The sequence below is a fragment of the Neodiprion lecontei genome, chromosome 4, assembly GCF_021901455.1.
Source record: "Neodiprion lecontei isolate iyNeoLeco1 chromosome 4, iyNeoLeco1.1, whole genome shotgun sequence".
Classification (NCBI taxonomy): Eukaryota; Metazoa; Arthropoda; class Insecta; order Hymenoptera; family Diprionidae; genus Neodiprion; species Neodiprion lecontei.
Window position 1 is genome coordinate 35,853,033 of NC_060263.1, and position 22,085 is coordinate 35,875,117.

General features: G+C 36.7%; 3 protein-coding genes across 6 annotated transcripts; 1 reads left to right on the plus strand and 2 right to left on the minus strand.

Moving 5' to 3' along the window:
- Window positions 1-56: 56 nt before the first annotated feature.
- On the minus strand, window positions 57-3,482 carry LOC107220334 (pelle-like serine/threonine-protein kinase pik-1). 4 transcript variants are annotated; one of them, XM_046738568.1, is made up of 6 exons: window positions 3,342-3,482; window positions 3,169-3,210; window positions 2,963-3,083; window positions 2,150-2,713; window positions 1,427-1,863; window positions 57-1,181 (listed from the first exon to the last, which is right to left on the minus strand). In XM_046738568.1, exons 3-6 carry the CDS (start codon window positions 3,075-3,077, stop codon window positions 846-848), a joined length of 1,452 nt encoding a protein of 483 aa, XP_046594524.1. In that variant the 5' UTR covers window positions 3,078-3,083; window positions 3,169-3,210; window positions 3,342-3,482; the 3' UTR covers window positions 57-845. The 4 variants fall into 4 exon arrangements, with proteins under 4 accessions (XP_046594524.1, XP_046594525.1, XP_046594526.1 ...); XM_046738569.1 differs by having other exon boundaries at window positions 2,963-3,086; XM_046738570.1 differs by having other exon boundaries at window positions 2,963-3,110.
- A 5,042-nt stretch (window positions 3,483-8,524) lies between these two features.
- Window positions 8,525-11,708, plus strand: LOC107220338 (protein takeout). The gene is made up of 6 exons (XM_015658900.2): window positions 8,525-8,681; window positions 9,600-9,692; window positions 9,813-9,960; window positions 10,483-10,625; window positions 10,732-10,881; window positions 10,972-11,708. The coding sequence occupies exons 1-6, from the start codon at window positions 8,621-8,623 to the stop codon at window positions 11,127-11,129; spliced, it is 753 nt and encodes a 250-aa protein (XP_015514386.1). The 5' UTR covers window positions 8,525-8,620; the 3' UTR covers window positions 11,130-11,708.
- Window positions 11,062-22,084, minus strand: LOC107220340. Its single transcript, XM_015658901.2, has 3 exons — window positions 21,932-22,084; window positions 16,900-17,083; window positions 11,062-13,126 (listed from the first exon to the last, which is right to left on the minus strand). The coding sequence occupies exons 1-3, from the start codon at window positions 22,038-22,040 to the stop codon at window positions 12,973-12,975; spliced, it is 447 nt and encodes a 148-aa protein (XP_015514387.1). The 5' UTR covers window positions 22,041-22,084; the 3' UTR covers window positions 11,062-12,972.
- Between the last annotated feature and the right edge of the window lies 1 nt (window position 22,085).

Sequence of the window (22,085 nt, forward strand, 5' to 3'; positions counted from 1 at the left end):
GATTTTTAATGAGTTTGAGTTTGAAGTTCGTGATCTCATAATATGATTTTCTGGAATAGATTTATTACCATCTTTAATAACTGAGATTAATTGTACATATATCGTTCGTAATATGTTACATTAATTGAATTGTACACTTACGATTATAAATTTCCATTCACGTAAAATATTGTAATGATTATGGATTTGGTAGTATATTGGTATAAAAAATTCATTAGGCATCAATAGATGCTGCTATACATTTACAGTGTATAAACATTCGATTGTAGAGTCATAACATAATAGATTAGAGTACAAGTATCGACCAGACTGGTGAAGTCTGATAGGTTCAACTGTTTTTTTTATAGATTATGTATGAAATAATTTGTAAAATCTCTATTAAGCTTCAGATTGCTATTTCAAAATACCACTTCAAACTCGATTTCAATTTTCACCAGAAAATGAGATTCGAATATATATTTTTCATCAGTCAATCAGTCCATTTAGGCCCTAACGAAGACTATAAAAATAGATAATCTTTATGACTTATCTTTACAACGCATCTTTTGATGTGACTAGTGACTATCCCATGAATGAGGATGGATATTGAAAGCTTTAATTACAGGACTTTGTAAACTTTCAAAACGGCCAAAACATAAAATTACTCTTCCATTTTCCAAGTTGATAGTAAATAATCTTAATCTGCATTCAGCATTTGACATGGTGTAATTGTATAACATAAATATACCATATTGAAAATGTAATGAGGTATATGGCCTTATACTTATTAACATAACTTTTGTAGATCTGTCTCAGAGGTAAAAAATGATGAAATGATATATTTTTTTCCCCATGTGAGATTATTTTCATTGTAATTCATCGAGTTCTTGAAGCACTGACTCTACATCTAATCTATCTTCAGGCTTTCTTTGGGAGCAGCGTTTTCCTAAAGTAATCAGTATTTTGTACACTTCTTCGTATGCCGTTTCCACACCAAGATCATTCAAAAAAGGTATGTATATTCCTTCCTCATTGTCTACCATTCCCTTCAAAATCTTAATGATTCCATCGTATGCTATCTTGCCAGTGGCTAGTTCAATTAATACAATACCATAACTGTACACATCAACTTTAGTCGACAGCTTTCTACTGTGGACAAAATCGTCTGGTAAATGAGCTGTTGTAACGCTGATTCTGCTCGCCTGTGAAAAGTAATTTAGTTAATTCAAAGTTGAAAAATTTCATGTTCAAGAAAGTAGAAGATGCTGTATAATTTTATCCAATCTCAAAATTGAAAAAAAAAAAATCGATGAGAATCACTCTTCTGTGATTGTCCATCAGAGAATTTCAAGGCTGCATGCAATAGATAGGTATTGTTGAAATTAAAAACCACTTTGTTCAGAGTCCTTAAACAAATGACTATTGACAATGATTGAATTTTATTTACTTTCATGTTGTCCTTTTCGAGTTGTTCGGCTAATCGAAAATTCCCAATTTTAGGTTTAAAATTCTTGTCCAAATAGATGTTAGCGCTCTTGATGTTGCAGTGAATAAGTGGCCTTCTCCCACCAGTGTGCAAAAATAGTATGCCTTGAGCGATACCCTTAGCTATTACATGCCTTTGTAGCCAAGTAAGAGGAGTTTTTTTCTTTTTCCTCTCAAGTTGGTTTTTCAATGTATCATTTTCCATGAGTTGATACACCAGACAAGGCATTTCCCTGGCCATGCAGTAAGCAAATAGATTTATGATATTATCATGCCTGTACACATTCAAAATGTCCATTTCCTTCAGCAACTGTTGCCGTTGTATATTGTTGTCCTGAACATTATCAGCCAACCATTTGTCCATCCTTTTAATTGCTACCAGTCTATGATTCAATTTACCTGGAGGTAATAATATTCACATGACACGTTCATTATACTGGTCGCTAAAATTTAGACCTGAGCAATTCTTACAAATAAATGCATATTTTTGTGCCCAACGTCAATTCATTCATTGCTTTATTCGAATCGATTCTAAGCGATGGCATTAAATATTATCAACAACATATTCTCAAAATTGCATGATTAAAAAAAAATCTGCAGGGGTGGACATATCCAGTCTGATTGAAATAGAAACAATCTATTTTAAAAGAGATCACAAAAAAATCGAATACTAAGCATTTCTCACCTCTAAACACTGTTCCGAAACTACCTTCACCTAGTACAATTTTCCAACCCATCGTAGCCACTTTCAAATCCTCAAATGGAACTTCGAGCACGGTTGATTCGACTGGTAAGAATTTCTTATTAATAAGCTTCGAGGTTCCAGCTTCTGCTAGTTGGACTGACGAATCGTTGGATAATGAGAAAGTGGAGAGATTGTTTAATAGTTTTGTTGTATCTCTGTGGTTCTCAAGTTCAGAAATCAAAAACTTTTTATTTTTAGAGACAGCAGGCTCAATCTGATTAAAGTTTTGCGAACCGATCTTAGAATCTTTCGAATTTAAGTTTCTTCCCTCGTATCCGGAAATGATATCAGCATTTTCTGTTCCCTTATCTATCAGGTTGTGGTTCTCTTTGCTAACAAACTTTTTCAGCACATCCATCAATCTGTACTCATGTATTTTGTTTAGTATACAATATAAATCTATTATCCTGGGACATTCACGACTCCACACAGTCAGTAATGCATCCATTGGATTGTTTTCGGATCCACATTGCCGTTTAGTTTCGCTGTCACATTTTATATGATCTGTTGATCGTTGAAATTGATATTAAAAATAGTTAGTTTAATTCTCTCTTTCAACATTAATAACTCAATAATTATAATCGTTGTTTTGTGAATTCATTCAATTTACGGTTTTTTACACAATATAACTACGTGCGTGAATTCTTCTCAAGGATAAATTATAAATCCTTACAATTAGTCTTTCCAAATTGAAAATTTTGTCTGCGAGAACGTTTCAAATTAAAGGTAATTCTAAACGTCATAACAATATACCTGCAAAGTCCATCCATTTCCCGCTCTGCTTTAAACTTCTGCACAGTTCGTCACGTGGTTCAGGCGGCAATTGATAAACGAAAACTATCTCGTCGTGACAACGATTACGATCCATTTTACGCTGCTGGTAATGAAAAATATCTGGAGACTGACGGCAATAATGTCAGGTGATAAAGTCACTCAGTACATTGTTGGTAGATACATACGTTGATATTTTATCGAAGAGTTTCCTGGTGTGAGTTGTCTTCCTGGAATTTCCGTGACGTACAACAAATGAATATAGAAATAGTGCAGAACGTCCAAATGACGATCAATTTGATATCTGCGAATATACAATAGTATTCAGTAAGTTATGCGAAATTGTTATAAAACGATTTACGGTAAAACTGATGAAGTGTTTGCGTGGATTTCCTCGATATTCGCGCGTTTCTTTTCACACAATGTCTTTCCCACTTGTTGCCTTGTTGCGCAGCGCATGTAATAATATCATTTTCTTCCACAAGATGCCTCTGGTCACACGATTTCATAGCAACCACTCATAATTAGCCACTGATTCAAAATCAGCGGATCAAGTATGCTCGCTGACCGTTTTATTTGTTCGGTAAAAAATTGTGGTCCAACTGATATTGATATGCTATACTGTTGTCTGTTTGGAAGTGGGTATGAGAGTGAATATATAAAACGTTGTTCAATAATTTGTTTATTTATTCTTGGTTATGTCTTGTAATAAGTGGTAATATAAAAGGCGCCTTTTTTGTTTGATAGACGTAATTTATTTATTTGTGATATTCAGTCTTTATTTTAAATTGCGATCAGACCATGGATTGGATTCTGTCTTGATTTTGGAGATGGATTAATTTTACTGACTTCTTATTCACTGACCGACATTATCTGTCATGTCGTTGCACAAGACACGGATATTTAAAGTGCATTTTCATTATGCGCATTTGTGAATTCTTAAAGCTAGTTTACAAATATCATCCTTAAAGTAATTATTTCTAACATATACGTAGAATAAATAGCCGTGGGTCAAAAAGTGTAGCAATTATAACAACGATCCAACACACTTTCGTTCAGAGCGTGATTTCGACAAATAAACAAAATGTGCACTTAATACTGATCTGGCGCTGAAAATACGATAAAGTAATTAAAGCCAAACAGGTTCCGAATGAAATTCGAAGTTGCCTCGAGAGCCTGATTCATCGAAGGTCAAGTATCACGGTTTCAAACTCTTTTTATCGATTACCCTGCAGCATGTCGATACGACAATTATACTCACAATCTGTATTATTTCCATGAACCATTATAAACTTCAAGTTTTTCAATCTGTATAATTTCATTGCAATTTTATGGTAAATTCATTACCATTAAGACTCAAAACACATTGGGGAATTGTTGTGTACATCGCAATACAGAATTAATTTTGAAAATGTCGTATCGGCGGTGAACTTGGAGGTGAAAAAAAATTTGTTGAACTACAAACTATTTTCAATATTGCTAAATATTATGCGTCAAAGGCGAAGGAATTATTTTCAGAAAAAGTCGATAAGAATTTAGTTGGGTGTAACCTTGATATGCTGCTTGTGAGTGAAGCATTAGTCAACTAGGTACAGTATTCGTTCTGAAAGTATACCGTTAATCCATCATGCCAGTAACTCATGAACAATAAGCTATGATAGCTATGGGCTTAATCGCGTAACGCGCAAAATTTTTTTCGCATTCCCGTTGGTTTACTTTTACTCGATTGCGCATGAATTAAATATATCGAAAGAATCAATCGAGAATCAATACTTCATACACAGTCGTACTGATTTGATATTTGCGTATAGAGGAAAAGATCACGTGGCTTATGACTACGTTATTTTTTATATTGGCTCAATATATACTCTATCGAGTTGTTCAATTAATTATACGACTGACAATCTGGTTAAAAGAGACTATACATAGAATGTATTATTATTATTTTGCTTTCAACCTGTTACAAACGAATGCCATTTTAACCATGTAAAATTGACTGCCTTGTATGAGATTATGAGATTTATAGGTATAGGTATGTTCTTATTATACAATCAATGAATCCGTTGCCGTGTCTTGTCGACGAGTGTCATTTGGACTTGACATTCATTGATGTTTATCATTCCAGCATAAATTAAACATACAGCTTACTGTGGAGAAACTTTTCGTCGATACATATATATGTGTGTGTGAGTAAGCATTATAACTGAAAAACTTCCGTCAACGCCGATGAATGTAACAATCGATTTTTCATCAAATTGACCTGATAATCACGTATGAGAATTGTGCTCCAAGAAAGAACTTAGTGTGTACATATGTACATGCACGCCAGAAGCAAACTTTGATTAAACGTGGCTTGTAACCATGAAGGACCATTTAACACACATTACCTTCGCTTTTTTTTCAAGAACGTATTTGTTGAAAACCCCCCAGTGATTAACTAAAGCGTGTGTCGATCTTTCGTACATTATTTGATGGTTGCTTACCTGGCATGTATTTATTTTTTAAACCGGTAATATTTATTACCGATAACATTATGCAGTGGTTTAGTATTATAGTCTCTATATGAGAATTTATTGACGCCAAAGATTCAAGGGCAGACGATAAAAATGACAGGTTTCATTATCATGACATTATGATCATTATCATCATCCTTCACCGGTACGACATTACATGTTTTCATATATTATAATACGTAACATCACATAATACGGAATAGTAAAAATTGCGTTTCAAGACTCTCATGCCAGTCATTGACCCGTCGTTTTTACTGTCTGTCCTTGAATCTTTCGTGTTAATAAACTCTCATATGGAGACTACTAAACTAACGTAATGTTATTGATAATAAATGTCACATATACCATGTATAATAGATTTATTGTATACCTGAAAAAACTTGTCAATCGCAAGAGTAGAATCCTTGCGGAGGGATACCTTTTACATAAATTAAATCGAGTTTTAAAATGTCGCTTTTTGAATTCCAAGTTTTCTTATTGAAATAACACGGAGAAGATCAAATTTGTAATTATCAACAAAATTCTTCCCGCATAAAGGCTGTATCGTTAAATCCTAGCTGGTAAAAAAATTTTTTAAATCATATCTTCGCCTTGTTACTTAAATAAGAAACCTTCGAGTCTCGAGGCCGACATTTTAGAATTGGATTTAAGAGATATCCTTCTGCGAGGATTCTTTCCCTCACAATCAGTTGAAACGAATGTGGAAGGGAAACGAATGCTGCTTTCAACCGGAACACCTTAGATATTTATACTTACTACATGCTGTACCCGTTTATGAAGCTCATCAGTGTCGATCAATATAATGGATTTCTATTTCATAAACACGGTTATCACACATGCGCAGCCATTTCAAGTCATTTGGATTTTAGAAAACCGAAACACTTGCGAAATTTGGCGAAAGTCTGACCTCCAATCTACATTTTCCTGCTTTAGCCATCAAATGTCCAGAATGCATTCTATCCTATGAATACAATCAATTCGCCAAATTGATGGGTCAACTTTTAGTTAAAGCCATAAAGTATTTTGTTAATCTCACGCTATCATTACTCTGAATTGAAAAGATTCTACACGAACGAATCGGTCCTCTTAAGTAGAATCAATAATTTTCCTTACCGCGCGTACTTTCATTCGAATATTCGTACGCGTTATTTTAATCTGATCTTAATATTTCAACGTCATATTTTACTGCATACTTGTCATTCGACTGGTGTAACTCTATAAGCATATAGAATATACATATAGATATAGGTATGTACTTTCATTGAGGGTGATGAAGAAACGCAACAGGGTGAAAGTGGACGTCAAGAATAATATTTCCGCGTGTTCTTTTGGATAAGAACGTTTTCCTGTTAATTACTATAAATTTTGAAATTTTTACAAGTGCAATATCCTCAAATCTTCCAGGGAGCTGAAATGTGCGATTTGGTAGACAATTGCACATACACTGCATATATTTCTTTAGCTGCAGTCCACAAACACCTCGGTCATCTTATCGAAATATGCATAAATACTTAAATTTCCATACCTGAAATCTATATGTACAATTGGCGGCAGTTGAAGAATGTTTTCGCGAATCTGTAAAATCACTCTACCGACCATTATCCCCACAAACAAACCCATCAGACTTTGATATGCATATTTTTTTACTCTGAGCAAAGTCCAGACGTGAGACATAATTGATCCATGTGGATATTGATTGGTATAACCAACGAACAGCCGATTGAATTGAACCGATATTTAGTTTGAAAAACTTCAGATGATCGATGTACGGAACATCCGTGTGTAGGTGATGTTTTGTAAGATTTACTGCGTATACTCTTTTCCGTATCGGATGAAACAAAAAGTGCAGTCAGTATAACGATTAAGAGAACTTGTTGCTCCAGTGCAACGATTAATATCCTCCTCCATGTTGATATTGATACGGATAGTTATTATTACATTCTGGCCCAAGATTGCACGTCAGGTGATTTTTTTTATTTAATTATCAATATTGCGTGTCCCTGATTCCTGTTCAAATCACGTCAATAATTCTTTGTATGCTAATAATCAAGTCGAGCAAAACATTCACGATCGTGTATTCAAGACACATACATCAAATTTTATAGATCGTACAATGTGAACAGGTATAATATAAAAGCTAATTATGCGAATAAGCGGATTACACAGGCGAATGATCCAAGACACGCGAACCAATCGTGGGGCTTGTCAGATGATACAAAATAACTTTTATCTTCCGTAATGAAAAAGTGGTAAAGGTCACTCGCGAAATTTACGCTGAATGAAGATTTTGTATCGAGAAATTAAAACTTATAGCTAATATCATTTATGTTACAGTTTCCGAAATCTCTGTTCTGTACGTATAATAACGAATCAACAAATATATCACGGTCATAAAGAATTATACAGTATAAGTATCTCCCTTTTTCCGGCATATGAAGCTACAACGTCCACTGGTATTTGGTTAGAACTGCAAATTGGTTACATAAAGGAAGTAAAAAAAAGTCGAAAAGTTGATCCACCGGAACAACTGACATACGATTTAAAATTTCAATTTAATCGATGACTCCGATAGAATCCAAAACTTTCGCGGTTTTTTTTTCCCCTTCTTTCGTAATATAAGATTCGATGAATAATACATTCTTTTGATCCAGAAGAAATTGGCAATTGTATATTGAACTGTTATATAACGACTACAGTATGTACGAAAATGAAACTTGTTCGAAATTAGTGGCTCGTATGCGTTCAAATTCTTGTGAAAAAAAAAACTAGTCCGAACGTTTAGATTTAAACTGATATGAATGTCCTTCACGTGTCTGCCCTGCATCATTTTCGGATCCTTTCGACGTTCTGGCGACCCGATCACCTCCACTCCCACTTCTTATACCTTAGTGTTTACCGGTTAACGAGTTCTTCACTTTTTTATGTGATGATCTTATGCCTCACACACATTTATGTACGGCTACGAAAATGCTTACATACATCCAACTCACCCGGCGTTTCAACGGTGGTGACCGAGCTATATAAGCTTGGTAGGTATCCATTTATTTACCAGAACTTAGCGAGGAACCCGACAAGCCACTCACAATCAGTGACTACAAAGATATTTTATCTACTACACACCCCAGCCATGTTTCGGTTAGCATTTCCAGTCATCTTTTTCTTCGCATGTGCATTAGCCGTCGAACTTCGTAAGTATACCACCCTTTACTACACAATTGTCGCACAGTGATTTAGTTTATCGTCCTCTCTATGGATTCCTTTAAATACCCTAGTGACAATTTTTATTAGTACAAATTTTTACAGAAATTGGACCATTATGTATTATTTTGTACAAAATTGTAAATATGCATAGCTTTTTATAAAGAATTATTAATTTTTGTTAAAAATTGCAGTGATTCCCAAATTTTTTACTGAAAAAATAATAATTTTCATGAAAATCTACAGGTTTTTATCAGAAAACATGCGTGTTTACAATTTTTGTACGAAATGTTCCAATTTTCCTGAAAATTCGTCGAAAATCGTGGAAATTATTTTCAACAGGGTATACTTCATTAATTTTTCTCTCGAAATGGCAATAGTAGATTTGGCCTTAAGTGGACATAAAATCTAAGTCGCAGCTGCGGGAACTCGTGGTTTCCACTTGAATTTGCTCTACACTCTATTCGTCATTATAATGATAAAGACCTGGAAGAAATATTATCCACATAATAGAAATGTTCAAATGCACTTCAATTTTTATTTTTTCGGTAATAATAAATTTATATTATACCCACTTATATTCCACTTGCTGCAATTCTCCTTACCTTTTCACCAAATTTTTTATGAGAGTATTTTTTATACAGCAAATATACAACAATAATTGTTGTATTGTTTCATTGCCGTAATAGCAAGGAGCTTGCTTGAATCTCGCAGATGTTTTGTTGACAACTTTTGCTCGGAAAAGTTTACTCTGATTTTCATAGCAATAGAGGAGATACCTTGTTCTAATACATGATATATCCACAGCAACACTTTGCAAGCATTAAGCTTTCTTTTCACTGCGATATTCGCACGCACATCTGTTATCTGATATAGTTTATTAAAGCGTGTGGACGTTTTCGTTTCAGCAAAAAATTTCAAGAAATGCTACAGAGATGACCCGAATTTAGATGCGTGTTTGCAGAAAGCCGTACAAGCAGCTATCAAAGATATGGTTACAGGTACTGTAAACAATTGTTCAGTTTATTGCTTTACTTCTATAGTTCGACGGAGTAGATCTTAATGCAATAATACAAAGAAGTATAAATAATGATCGTTAACGAAGATTTGTCATAATCCAGGAACGAAAGAGCTGAAGATCGCACCGATAGATCCTTTGCGCATAAAAAAGCTTGACATCAGCCAAGGCAGCGGCCCAGTCACCGTTGAGCTCAACTTCACGGATGTTGACATCCATGGCATGAGTTCCGTCCTAGTCGACTCTGTCAGGTAAGGTACGGTTACGTATTACGGGCTTCATAATTTAAAAAGCCATTCATCTCGATCTGCAAGGAGCACTTCGCTAACGATTAAGTGAATTTTTGTACAATTTGATATTGAATAATGGCCATAATGATTCAGAGGGTATTATCGAGTATAGATCGACGGTTGCGTAGAATAACCGGCCATCTCGAGTTACGCTTGAATAACCGGTTATTTCGAGTACAGTTCAAAAACCGGCTATTTCGCGTTTGAAACTTTTTGGCCGCAAATTAAGTTGGTAGCACTGTCGGGCTGAATACGTAATTCGCCATCGCCTCGCAAAATTCATACAAGCTCCGTTTTGCGAATCTAGGTATAAACCACCATGCCACATACGAATTGAATACATAACGGGCAGTTGAGATGTGAATTTCGAAAATTCAACCACCTGCACGTGTTCAACCTCTTATAAGATTAAGGCAAAAACACCAAATTCAGTGTAAGGTGATATGGAATTCATGTCTGCATTGATATCTTCTTAAATTTCAGTGCTAAATTAGATGGAGATGAAAAAACACTGACGTTGAATTTGGTCGCATCAAAGCCTCTGATTATGCTGGGCCAGTATACCGTCGACGGTAAAGTACTCGTTCTTCCTATCCAGGGATCCGGAAATGCGACGCTTGATCTCCGTAAGTTTGATCCTTTATAATTTTAATTTCTACGCAACATGGTATAACTATATATGAAAATGTCAATCGTTATTGCCGATAATTATAAACATTTCCTCCCATGTAGTTAGCGTCACCGCGACGATTAAACTTATTGGCAGCGTAGTGCAAAGGCAAGGCGTGGACTACCTCATTTTCAAAAAAGTCGATTTCGTTTTGAATCCCCAGTCAATGAAGCTCAATTTCAGTAACCTCTTCAACGGGAACAAAGAGCTAGGTAAGCATATTACGAGGACGTCAAAAACCAATGCTCTGATTAAAAATTAATAATTATTACAACACATGTATGGAATTAATCAAATTTTAGGTGACAATATGAATAAGTTCCTGAACGAAAATTGGTCGCAGGTGTACGATGAGCTCAGGCATTCGTTCCAAAATGCTTTTGCACTCACTATAGCTGATCTGACACATCGTTTCTTCGCTCAGGTGCCATACGACAGTCTTATTCCTCCAAGTTCTTAGGCGCCGACGTTATTCAAGAAATCAAACACTCCAGATGTGTGGCGGATCGAGTTAAGCCACGAATTATTTACCTACTTTATCAACGACGTATATTCAAGGCCAATCTGAGACGTCGTTACCCTCTTCCTTTTATGTGACTCATTTCGCACATAAGTCATATGAAAATATTATACAAATAAATTGTAACGGGATTACAATTTCGAACTCACTGAGCGAACGGATTTGAAATAATTCGGTACTTCAGATTGAATTAAATCATACGTTTCAAAAAGTGATATTTGATTGGCCGAAGTGATAGAACGATCGACGAAAACTGTTTAAACAATATCAAAAAATATATATGCGTGAGTTTACAATACGAAGAAGTATTTATGAGAAAAATTATTTTTCTCCAAAACGTTGTTCTCACATTTGATTATTATTATTCAAAAAGTTGTCATTTATCTATTTATAATTTGTACTAAGTAAGAGCTACATTTCGTTGAACCCTAAAGTCATGTTCGTACACCTGTTGTTTTGTGTTATTATTTAGTGAAACGTTATCATGTGATTTGTGAATAAACTATATTTGCGATTTAACAAACTTTTATTCTATGTTTTTACCAATAATGGACTAACCGAAATAACGTCAGGGTCATCTTCTTGATCGCATTGCTTTCCTCGCTGTTTTCTCGACAACAGCGAATATTGTCAAATGCGAGAATGGATCAGCTCGGCGCCAAGTAGACAGGCAACCGGAGTTACACTTTCGTGCCTGAGATGGGAATTGTAACTCCGGTTGCCTATACGAGGCGCCGCGCTTGTCCATTTCCACGTTCAAGCACGGTACATTATATCACGTATTATATCTATGTGATGGGTTTCATAGTCGCAAAATATGACTTTCATAATTTTATGATCCACTAAGGTTTCTGGTGTATAAATTTACGTGGGGCCACTTGATATAATATTGATAACACGATTTGTCATAATAGTCTCATGCCCAGGAATGTTCTTATAATAAAACAATGAAAACTGAAAAAGCAGTTAAGTCGATAACTCACTGTACCTCAAGTCAAGGCTCAAAGATTATGTTAATGAAAGTGCTGGGACTATTATTTGAATACTGCGACAGTTATTCAAATAGTTGCTGGAAAAATGAGAACATATTTACACGAATGCGTACGAATCCAAGTTACAAATAAGTATAGGAACATATAAATAGAGCTCAAAGTATGCAGTAAAATATAAAAACGAGGGACAATCTCGAGAAAGCTTGATCAACCAAGAAAATTGAAAATACTTTTCGACAGTATAGAGTAAAGTAGAGAAAGATTCCACATTCCGTGTATTTCCGTTGCGTGCAAATATACACCGATCTGTAATTATGATTTTCGTTTTTTATCCAATTATGGCAGCAGACAAATATCAATACTGCAATCGAAGTTACGTAAAAAAGTGAATAATCCCCAAGTGCAAAGTGTATTCACCAATGAGCTTGTATTTTTATATTCGTATTTGCAAAATTATAAGATTTTTCCAACAACTGTGGCATCGCTTCCACTTTACTTTAATCGTCCGCATGAAATTTAAAGAATAGAATGAAACATAAAACTCTCGACAAGACGGCAAAAATGTAGAAAAAATGTACCTCTATAGTTTAAGAGATTTTAACGATCACATAACAATAACTAAATTAATGATCATGAGCTAACGGTTATACTGCACGACGCGACGTGCAAAAATCACCGCATGCGTAACAAAAGTAAGAAGTCCAATTTACGGTATAATATAGTAATATAGTTTATTATAAATACAATATGTACAAAAGAGGACGAATTGTAAGTCCACTTTATATAGTCTGCTAGACGACAACAATCGACGATAACTTTGCTGATTTTAACTGCGCTTCCGGAGCTGGTTGGATGCATCGTAATCTCGGACAACAGCTTGGGTAAACCAGATCCTCGTGCCCAGGAATTATCTCGCATCCATCAATCTCCTTGAGCGGCGTACACCTTGTACATGCAACAAAGAGGAAATCAGGATGAGTTTACATAGTGCACAAACGGGCATGAATACTTTATAATGTGGGTATAACATGGCCTGCGAATTGTCGATTGATTCCTTATTTCTTGCAGGCGTATTTTCATTCAAGGAAATTTTTTTAGCCCTTATTCGGCGAGCAAGGTAAGTCCAAAAATATCAAAAACGGTTAAAAAAATTTCATCAATTAAGCATTTTGAATATTCGAATTATAACACATTCTCTCGAATTGTTGACACCTGAGATTGACGTTCTTCGAATTTTACCAGATTCAAATCACACAGTAGATATTGTGTTTCATTCGCATTGACTATATCGTTGGCCAAAATATAATATAAAATTGTTGGAGATTTTTTTAAATAGTAAACGGATGGTGCTAATTCATCCTTGAACGATTCGCTTTAGTTACATTATATAGGTATGTGGGATAGTGCAATGCGCTTTTACGCGATAAAAGTGATGAAAGAAAAGTGTGTGATAGATTTTAAACTTCAACCGTTTCACTGGTTACACCGCAGTATGTGTGGTAAGTTTCGCCGTAAAGTACTGATAAGGGACACATTTTTCTACTGATCTAGTATAATGTCTTGGTAAAAATTTCATTCCGAAATTTTATCACACCTGCATATGTTTACGATTCAATTGTAAACTTTCTAGAAGTTTATCGACAGGGACATATTGTTTTTTTTCAGATCTTTTTATTTTATGCAAAACGGCGCACGCACAGAACGAGTTCTAAACAATTGGTTTCGATATTTCCAAATTTCGATTTTAGATCGTGGATTGAAGTAAATATACCCACTGATCGATCGTCATTTACGTAATCAATCGTATTATTCGCACTCGAGGTAGTTGCGGGATCAAATGACCAAAAAGAAAACACGACTACGATGCGCGATGCTACTTAATTATATTGTTGAACAATAAGTAAATAAACTGTATCTCCCCGCTTGTTTCATGTATATCCGGCCTCAACGTGGAAACAGTCCACTTTGGCGCCTAAAGATAGGCAACCAGGCGTTACTATTGGTTTTTGAGATGACAAATTGTAACTCGGGTTGCCTATCTGTAGGCGCCGAGGTGGCTCGTTTCCACATTTAGGCTCAGTATACAATATTGAACAGTGTTCAATACAAGATATTATGACTTGCAAGTTCTCAAACCGACGTTCCTGAGGGTTAAGATTTCCCCAAGTGCCACTTACGTCCCAAGAAATACTACGAATAAGGTGCAATTATGTATGCCACTTTTCAAACCTGCCCATGGGTATACAAAGTACGCACAACGTAGGTACTCACAGACAACATTCACTTGCAGTCGGTCGTTCGCAGATCAACCTATATTTAATATAACTTTTACATTCGGATCGAGTCGTATGATTCTGGCGAGCGTGGCTTTCGTTTGGCATAATTTTACTCCATCAAAAATAATATAACATGCAGTCGACATAATAATATCCGCCGAGAAATTAGCAGCCTACTTTTCTGTTCGCTATTAATTTTTGAAAGGCCACCAAGGATTAGCTTTACGCTCTATTAAGCCGCTAGTTTTAAAATTAGTTCTACGACGACATGCACCACTGAAAATATTATACGATATATGCAAATTTCATTATGGTTACTACATATGCCTGCGGTTTGAATTCAAGCCCGCGATTATTCGAATCTACCGATAATGGTCTGAAAAGGAAGAATTACTATTATTTTTTTTTAGGTAGCTGCTAATTTGAAATATAATAAACAGCTTTATCGTCTAACACGAGTTTCGAAAGTTACGCATGCAAGGTGGAAACCTGAAATTATTTGAAATGTACATATATATTCCCTATACCTAGGCCTGATCATCAGCAAAGACGCGAGTGGTTTTCGTTTACGGTCAATCTGCAGGCCGCGATATCAGTTCATATGCTACGATGATCGTGATTTTGTTTATGCAGGAAAAACAAGTTACGAAGTCTTGAGAAATGGCCCGAGGCTGGACTGCCCCACTCACGGAAAATCATGCAAACAGCTTGTAGGCTGTCAGGTGTACCCACAACAGTAATACAAATGCGCGTGGAACCGAAGTCAAAGTGCTTGAGCGAGTGGGCACAGACAGACTAAAGGTATAAGACAGTCGAGCTGTATTGCTAGTTACGAGACTTTCAGATACCCCGCGGCGACGACGAATCGATGCCAGGTTCAACTCATAAATATTATTAAGGTGATGTATTGTTTCCTATATGCAGCTTCAAAACACTGCGCACGCATAATTACTTTATACTATTATACTTGCGAAGATCATCACGCCTCCGCCATACTCATCCCAATGAATATTATAATAACAGACGACCCGCACCGATCATGTAATGAATAGCTGCAGCGCTGTTGCTGATCATTTATCACACATCTCATATGCTGCACTCCAGCTTATAGGTATACTTTATCTGTATTATACCGCACTCCATTTAACCCCGCTTCGTGTTATGGTACTGGTCTGTACACAGATAAAACTTATCGTACGAAGGCGCAGAGGATGCGGGGATCCAGAAGGTCTCAAGGTGATCCTGATGCGATGATCGCATTCACGCATTCGTCTCGCGAAATCCAACACTTGATCCTTTTCTAGCTTCAAACAAAGTTGAGCTATTACTCATGCAAGGTATGTACACCCGTCAGGTATGACCTTAGAGCATATTACTGTATATACTCTAAGGGTATGACTTTCTAGTATCTGGATCGACTTTCGAGATTGATTCCTTTCATTAATTGACATTTTCAAATTTCGATGCAACGGTGCGGCATGCAGATAAGGTAGACGGCTTTTTTCCCCTGCGTGATCTGATGTTTCATCATTGAAGTGAAACCGTGATTTTGCGTTCGCAGCTTGTACTCGATTTGCACGATCCTGGATCTCGTCCACCTTGCCCTAAATTTAACGTAGGGTAAATCCGCCTGCATTTATGCAATTCAGGGTACATTTTACCAATCGTCATTTGTTCATCTCTCACGATTGGCTTAATTTCTCACTCTTTCCCCAACTCTCTCCAATCATTTACCACGAAACAAATGTCAATCGGTGAAATGTACCCTGAATTGCATAAATGCAGGCTGATTTACCGTTATATGTTAAATTGCCAACGGAACATCTCGAAATCAAGCGGAATTAATGGACGAGTGTGTCATGTATTTACCATACAGTGCGATAACAATTCATGGATCCACTATCCATATGTACAATAATGATAGTCTGACATTTATATCAGAGACATTTTTTTCTCAACATATTTACAAACACATTGAGTGATCAAAGAAATTGCGTAGAAGCGTGACGGACCTTGAGCCCTATATAACATGTATAACGATTGTGCTGAATTCGACGCAAGGTCTAGAAGGAACTAGAATATTGGTAAGAAAAAAGCAAATTGCTATACACGTTCTGCACCTATAATAGAACCGGAAAAGTAATTATTATCAACCAGACATGACAACCCTCAATAATCTGTTTTGTCAGCTCTCGATGGACGGTAAGACTATCCGGTTTAATGTCCGATCGTACTACTCCAATCGCATTTCACTATACCCGTATACAAACGCCACCAATCGTACGATTCACATATGAGTTCGATACTATTAAGTATACATGCGAGAGAAATGCTCCAAGACCATTTTAGTGTTTTATAATTTGGGTGAAAGTCATTTTTTAAGTCAAATATGAGCGTATGATAAACGGAAAGAAACAATAGCATGAAAATCATATCGCTCACCTTTCAACCTTGACGAAAAGTTCGGACCTTGCGTCGTTCCCGGTCGAGTGTCCGGACGCCCTGATGCAGGTTTTACTGACACAGTGTTCTCCGGGTGTGCGTCCGGCACCTCCAGCCAACGTCATAGTGACGCCCGGCGTCAGCACGGCTCCAGAATCGGCGTCATAACAGCTCCCTGGATACTCTGCGAGCAGTCAATGATGCTTCAGTCTTGGGGGAGGGAGGTGATCACTGTACACCTATGGATGATGAAGAGGTGGTTGTACGATGCGGTTGGGTGCGATTGCTAATAGAGATGCAGAGCGTTGTTTAATTCTATGATTTTAATGCTGCTGACATCGTGACGAGCGTATAATCATATCGTCCGTATGATAAATTGACATAATCGGCTGTAAACGCATGCGAACCGATGCCCAGGCGTTCAGGTATTGTACAACAGGCAATGCGGAGTAATGAATATACATACATACATCAAAAGAAACGACTGCTCAACACGTGAAATGATACGAAGGCTGAATTTCAAATCAAAAATCGAAATGATTTGCTCGATGATCATGTTTATGTCTGTAATATCGCCTCTCTATTTTGTATTTCAGAGGCTCATCCCTCTTCAGAGACGTGTTTAAGTATATACGTATTACAATGCCAGGAAGGCGAGCGTCGCATTGCTTCAAGGATTTCCGTCGCATGGATCTTTTGTCTAATCGTCTTGTCACATACTGCTTGGCGTTGACTTATTTTATGAAGCGGGTAATTATCGGCTGGATTGTAATTATTCTTGGTTTATGATTGACAGTTAAAAATTCTACAGATTTTCGAATTACATAATCAAATGACAATGCCTGATCGCGAAAATAAGCTAAGGCAACCTTAAAACGTCACAGATCGCTAATCGTAATCATTTACGCGATTAGTGTGGGCAACGGGTGAATAATTGGCAATAAAATATCGAGATAAGAAAGAAATCACCGTATTTCGCATAATGATACGTATCTACGTATGTATGTAGGTATTTACATATGTCCGTATGTGCGACACGTATATACACTAATGTGGATAAGTGACTGCAATCGTTGCGGCAAGGTCCTGCATCGGTGTAACTGATGGGATCCTATAAATCTCTGCAGATAAAAGTGAAGTTAAGTGTGCCACAAAGACTGGATTGCCATGGCTTGTAAAGGCAATGTGGGAAAGGTATGCGTCGCGTCGACGCGACTCGGTTTGCTATAGAGACAGAAGGCCCCATGGAACATTCCTGATTTGAACTGTTATGCAAGAGAGGAACGTATTCTGCGGGAGCTGTAAAAAGGCATTGGAATTTCTTCACGATCTTTTCGGCCATCGAACCACAGCTGGCCTAGCCATAGAATTGCAAATATATACATATTTCACGAAGGCTTGCATGAAGCGACTTATTATGCATAAAGGTGTTGCGTCTTACGTTTATGGATTGTGTAATACGTCGAAGAAAACGAAGAGAAGAAAAAACTAATAGTAAAAAAAAATAGAAAAAGAAAGAAAATCAAGGTGGCTAACGATTTCGCATAAAGTATAATTACACTGCGAACCATAACAAGTCCGTACTTTGCATTCCGTATAAGTAGGGACGTGCTACTATTACAGTAGGTGATGATATAAAGTTTTCACTATTCTTGAGACACGTACTTTGCACCGATCGCAACGTGCTTTTTAGTCATTCCGCGCATTGCGTCTCGATTATTCGCAATTACATCTCAATTCAAATGCATGAATCAAGGACGATTGAAAAGCTTTTCGTTGTTAATCAAATAACACAGTTACGACAGGTCAAACGCGAATTTAGAATTTCTATCACCTACCTTTGCGAACAAATCGTAGAACACCGTTTTAAAAAACCTGTCTAACGGTTATCCGATACCTTCGAACATCGATAAACGAGCTTTTAAAATCATTGCTAATCATTTTCATAATGTTATAGAGAAAGTACCTTATACTCGGTGTAGTTTACATAAGCATAAGGAGCTCAAGTTTCGGACCAGCCATTACAAATATTATATTTTTCATAATTCACCGTGCTTGAGGCATAGAAAACTACACGAGTGGACCGAATTGTTTGTGTAACGAAAAACACGGCACGGTGTGTGGCAATTGCTCAGTCTGTTAATCACGAAGGCAAAACCTCTTACCATGGTGTCGGAGTATCGACGACGTGAGAAATCACGTAATTCATTACGCATTTTGTAAAAGAGGATGACTTTTGTATCGAAAGAATACGGCGCCGATGCTTCTTTCTGCTCCCAGTTACGCACATTCTATTGAAACAGGTTTACTTGAACTGAGAAAATATAATATACCCTTCCAAAAACAACGTGTCATTTGAATAAATTATGTTCTCAGTTTTAACATTTTCACAAAACAGCGTCTACGTCAAAGTTGAATAACATTCACCTCGCCAATAAATATTAATCCTTAGGCATTCGCACGTATACATGCATTTATACATGTGCTTCAGCTACACTTGCGATCAACAAAAATATAACGTTGACCATGAGTTTGGTAAATCCCTATCTTTCATTCTATACGAATGCTGTGAATACTAACCATTGCGAGGTGAATAGACGTTAGATTTCCTTGCTTTCATGGCTCTTAACGACTCGTGAGATTTAAACGACTCGCGAATAATTTATGTTTTACGTCTATCTTTAAAATGCCCGATCTCCTTTATTTCTCTGCATACATGAATTCTTGAATCACGGTATGTATATACAATCTGCCGATTTTATATGTTCTTAAAAGTATCCTTCAAGCTGCTCTTAAGTCAGCTGTAGGAATATCGATGAAAAGGTATAATTAATCGTTTCATTATTTCACGAGCCAGTAAAATTACTTATCGCCTTCGGTACTTTTACTTTCTCCCAGAAGAGTTATCGTTATTTTCATCAGTTAAAACGCGGCAGAAAGTTTTCTTCGTCAACATTAAAGCCGAAAACTCGAGCGGCCCTGAATACATTTATCTTGCAGATGCACGATAGCTTCTTTAGTATATAAGTATACGCCACTAACGTTTAATATCTAATATAGTATCCATTACAGTACACATAATCTTATAAACTCGATTGCGAAATGAAATTCCTGAGCAAAACGCAATCCGAAATTAATTCGAGTTTCGAGTAACTGTATTTCAATTCACACTTTCGATACTCTACATCTGCATACAAATAAATGTACTTTCCATTTTTTCAAACTGGAGCTGAACAGGATTAGATTAGCTACTGGCTCCTTTCATGCGTAACAATCCGTATAATTGCTAATTCACAGCGTGTAGAGGAAGTGAAATATACATACCTATACATATAACAGGTACTCAAAGAATTATCTGCCCTCTGCATATGCATGGTTCAAGGCAATTAATAATGTACGGCTGTTTTATCATTATTATCCAACGAACGAGATCAAGTTCGATTAGTTAACCCCACGAACATCGGTAAGGTAAAAAAATTCCCAACGCGATATGAAAAAAGCGACTAACTTACGTTGCTCCGAAACCAAGCTGCGTTAAGCTAATGCTTTCTGAGTGACGTCACTACGCCTGCAAATTATCCTCTGGTTTCAGCGGCTAAGGATGCAAGTGTCTCTGGGTATTATTGAATATCAAATATGGGATGTCTTATTGGGTTACGACCGGTTATTGCGTCCGTTCAGCGAGATTGTACACGGTGATATCCGACTTATCTACGAGGTCATAGTCGCAGCTTGGATATTCAATATACCGATCCAGATATCGCGTGGTGCTGTACCCGTGACGGATTGGGGGGCTTGCCGCATCTGCACCATTCAAGATGCTTGTTCAGTGTGAATGCCAAGCTCAAGTCTCGACGCGGAGTATCGCGTATCACTAGAAAGGTGTTTGTTGTTTTTTCTCTATTTTATTTTATTTTTTTTATTTTTACGGTTTTCTTTTTGTCGTTTTGTTCACTCTACAATCCGGGAACTCGTGTGTACACAGGTACCTTAGTTTTTTTACAAACCGCCAATTATGATCGGACACCATACCAACGTACTACACTTTGCTACACGTATACGGGACTTTTACGAACAACGCGCGCGCCTTTCATTCACTCTGTTCAATCCTTTCATGAACCTGGTGTTATATGTTGTGTAGAAGCGATTGGCGATTTCACGACTGTCTATCAACGGTCTGATGAAATCGTTTTGTACAAATTATGGGCCTTTATATCGTCGAACCAGTTTTCGATTTTTAATCCGAATGGCTGGTAGAGGGTGTAATCAAATGTATTCCGGTGAATAAATGAAAAACAAAGGAGGAATAACAAAAATGGAAATCTCACGCTCTTTGAGTACCTACGTTTATAGTCGTTGTTTCTACCGTACCTGTGCAAGCACTTGAAGGCCGATTTCATCCGGTTATTGGCAGAAAGCCATGCGACTTACTACGAGTATACATATAGCAAGACGAGTGCATGTTACAATAAGAAATAAAGTGCATTAAAATTTACGGTAAGTTATGCACATGACGCATTCATTGGCGCAATTCAAATTGTAAACATGTGCCGATATATATATTATTATTATTATTATATATATATACATACACATAAATGTACAATCGGTGAGGATGAAAAGGTTGCCACTTACTGTGATATTTCAATGAATTTCAAATAATTTTTCGCTGCGTTAACACAATTAGATGATGCGAATGAGAGATTCGACAACAACACAGCTACCCGATAATTAGTTATTTGCGATAAACTGATCAAGCCGTTTGGCCCAATAATTTCTTCCACGCAAACAAATTTCAATATCGTACAGTGAAACTTTTACTCAGAAAATTCCAAATATAGGACTTGTGAGTACCATGAAACAAGTTGGTAGTAAAACAGTGCTTCCTCTCAATTTGTACCGCACACGGATTATACAGTTGTGAAAATGATTATAGACGAGATTTTGTAAGCTCAACTTGCAGGATATTTAATCCGCGAATTGATCGGGTATGGATTTTTTATCTTGAAATGCTTATCGCTACAATACCTACCAGGGTGTATGTCGGATTTGTAGGTGTTGATCCAAGAACGAACGGGCGAAATACACATGGCGGCCAAAGTGAGGGCGCAGAGTGACGCCGGGGACCTTCTTCGCAGCATCGTGGTCTAAAATCAACTGAAAGCAACGAACCTGCAACTTAACAC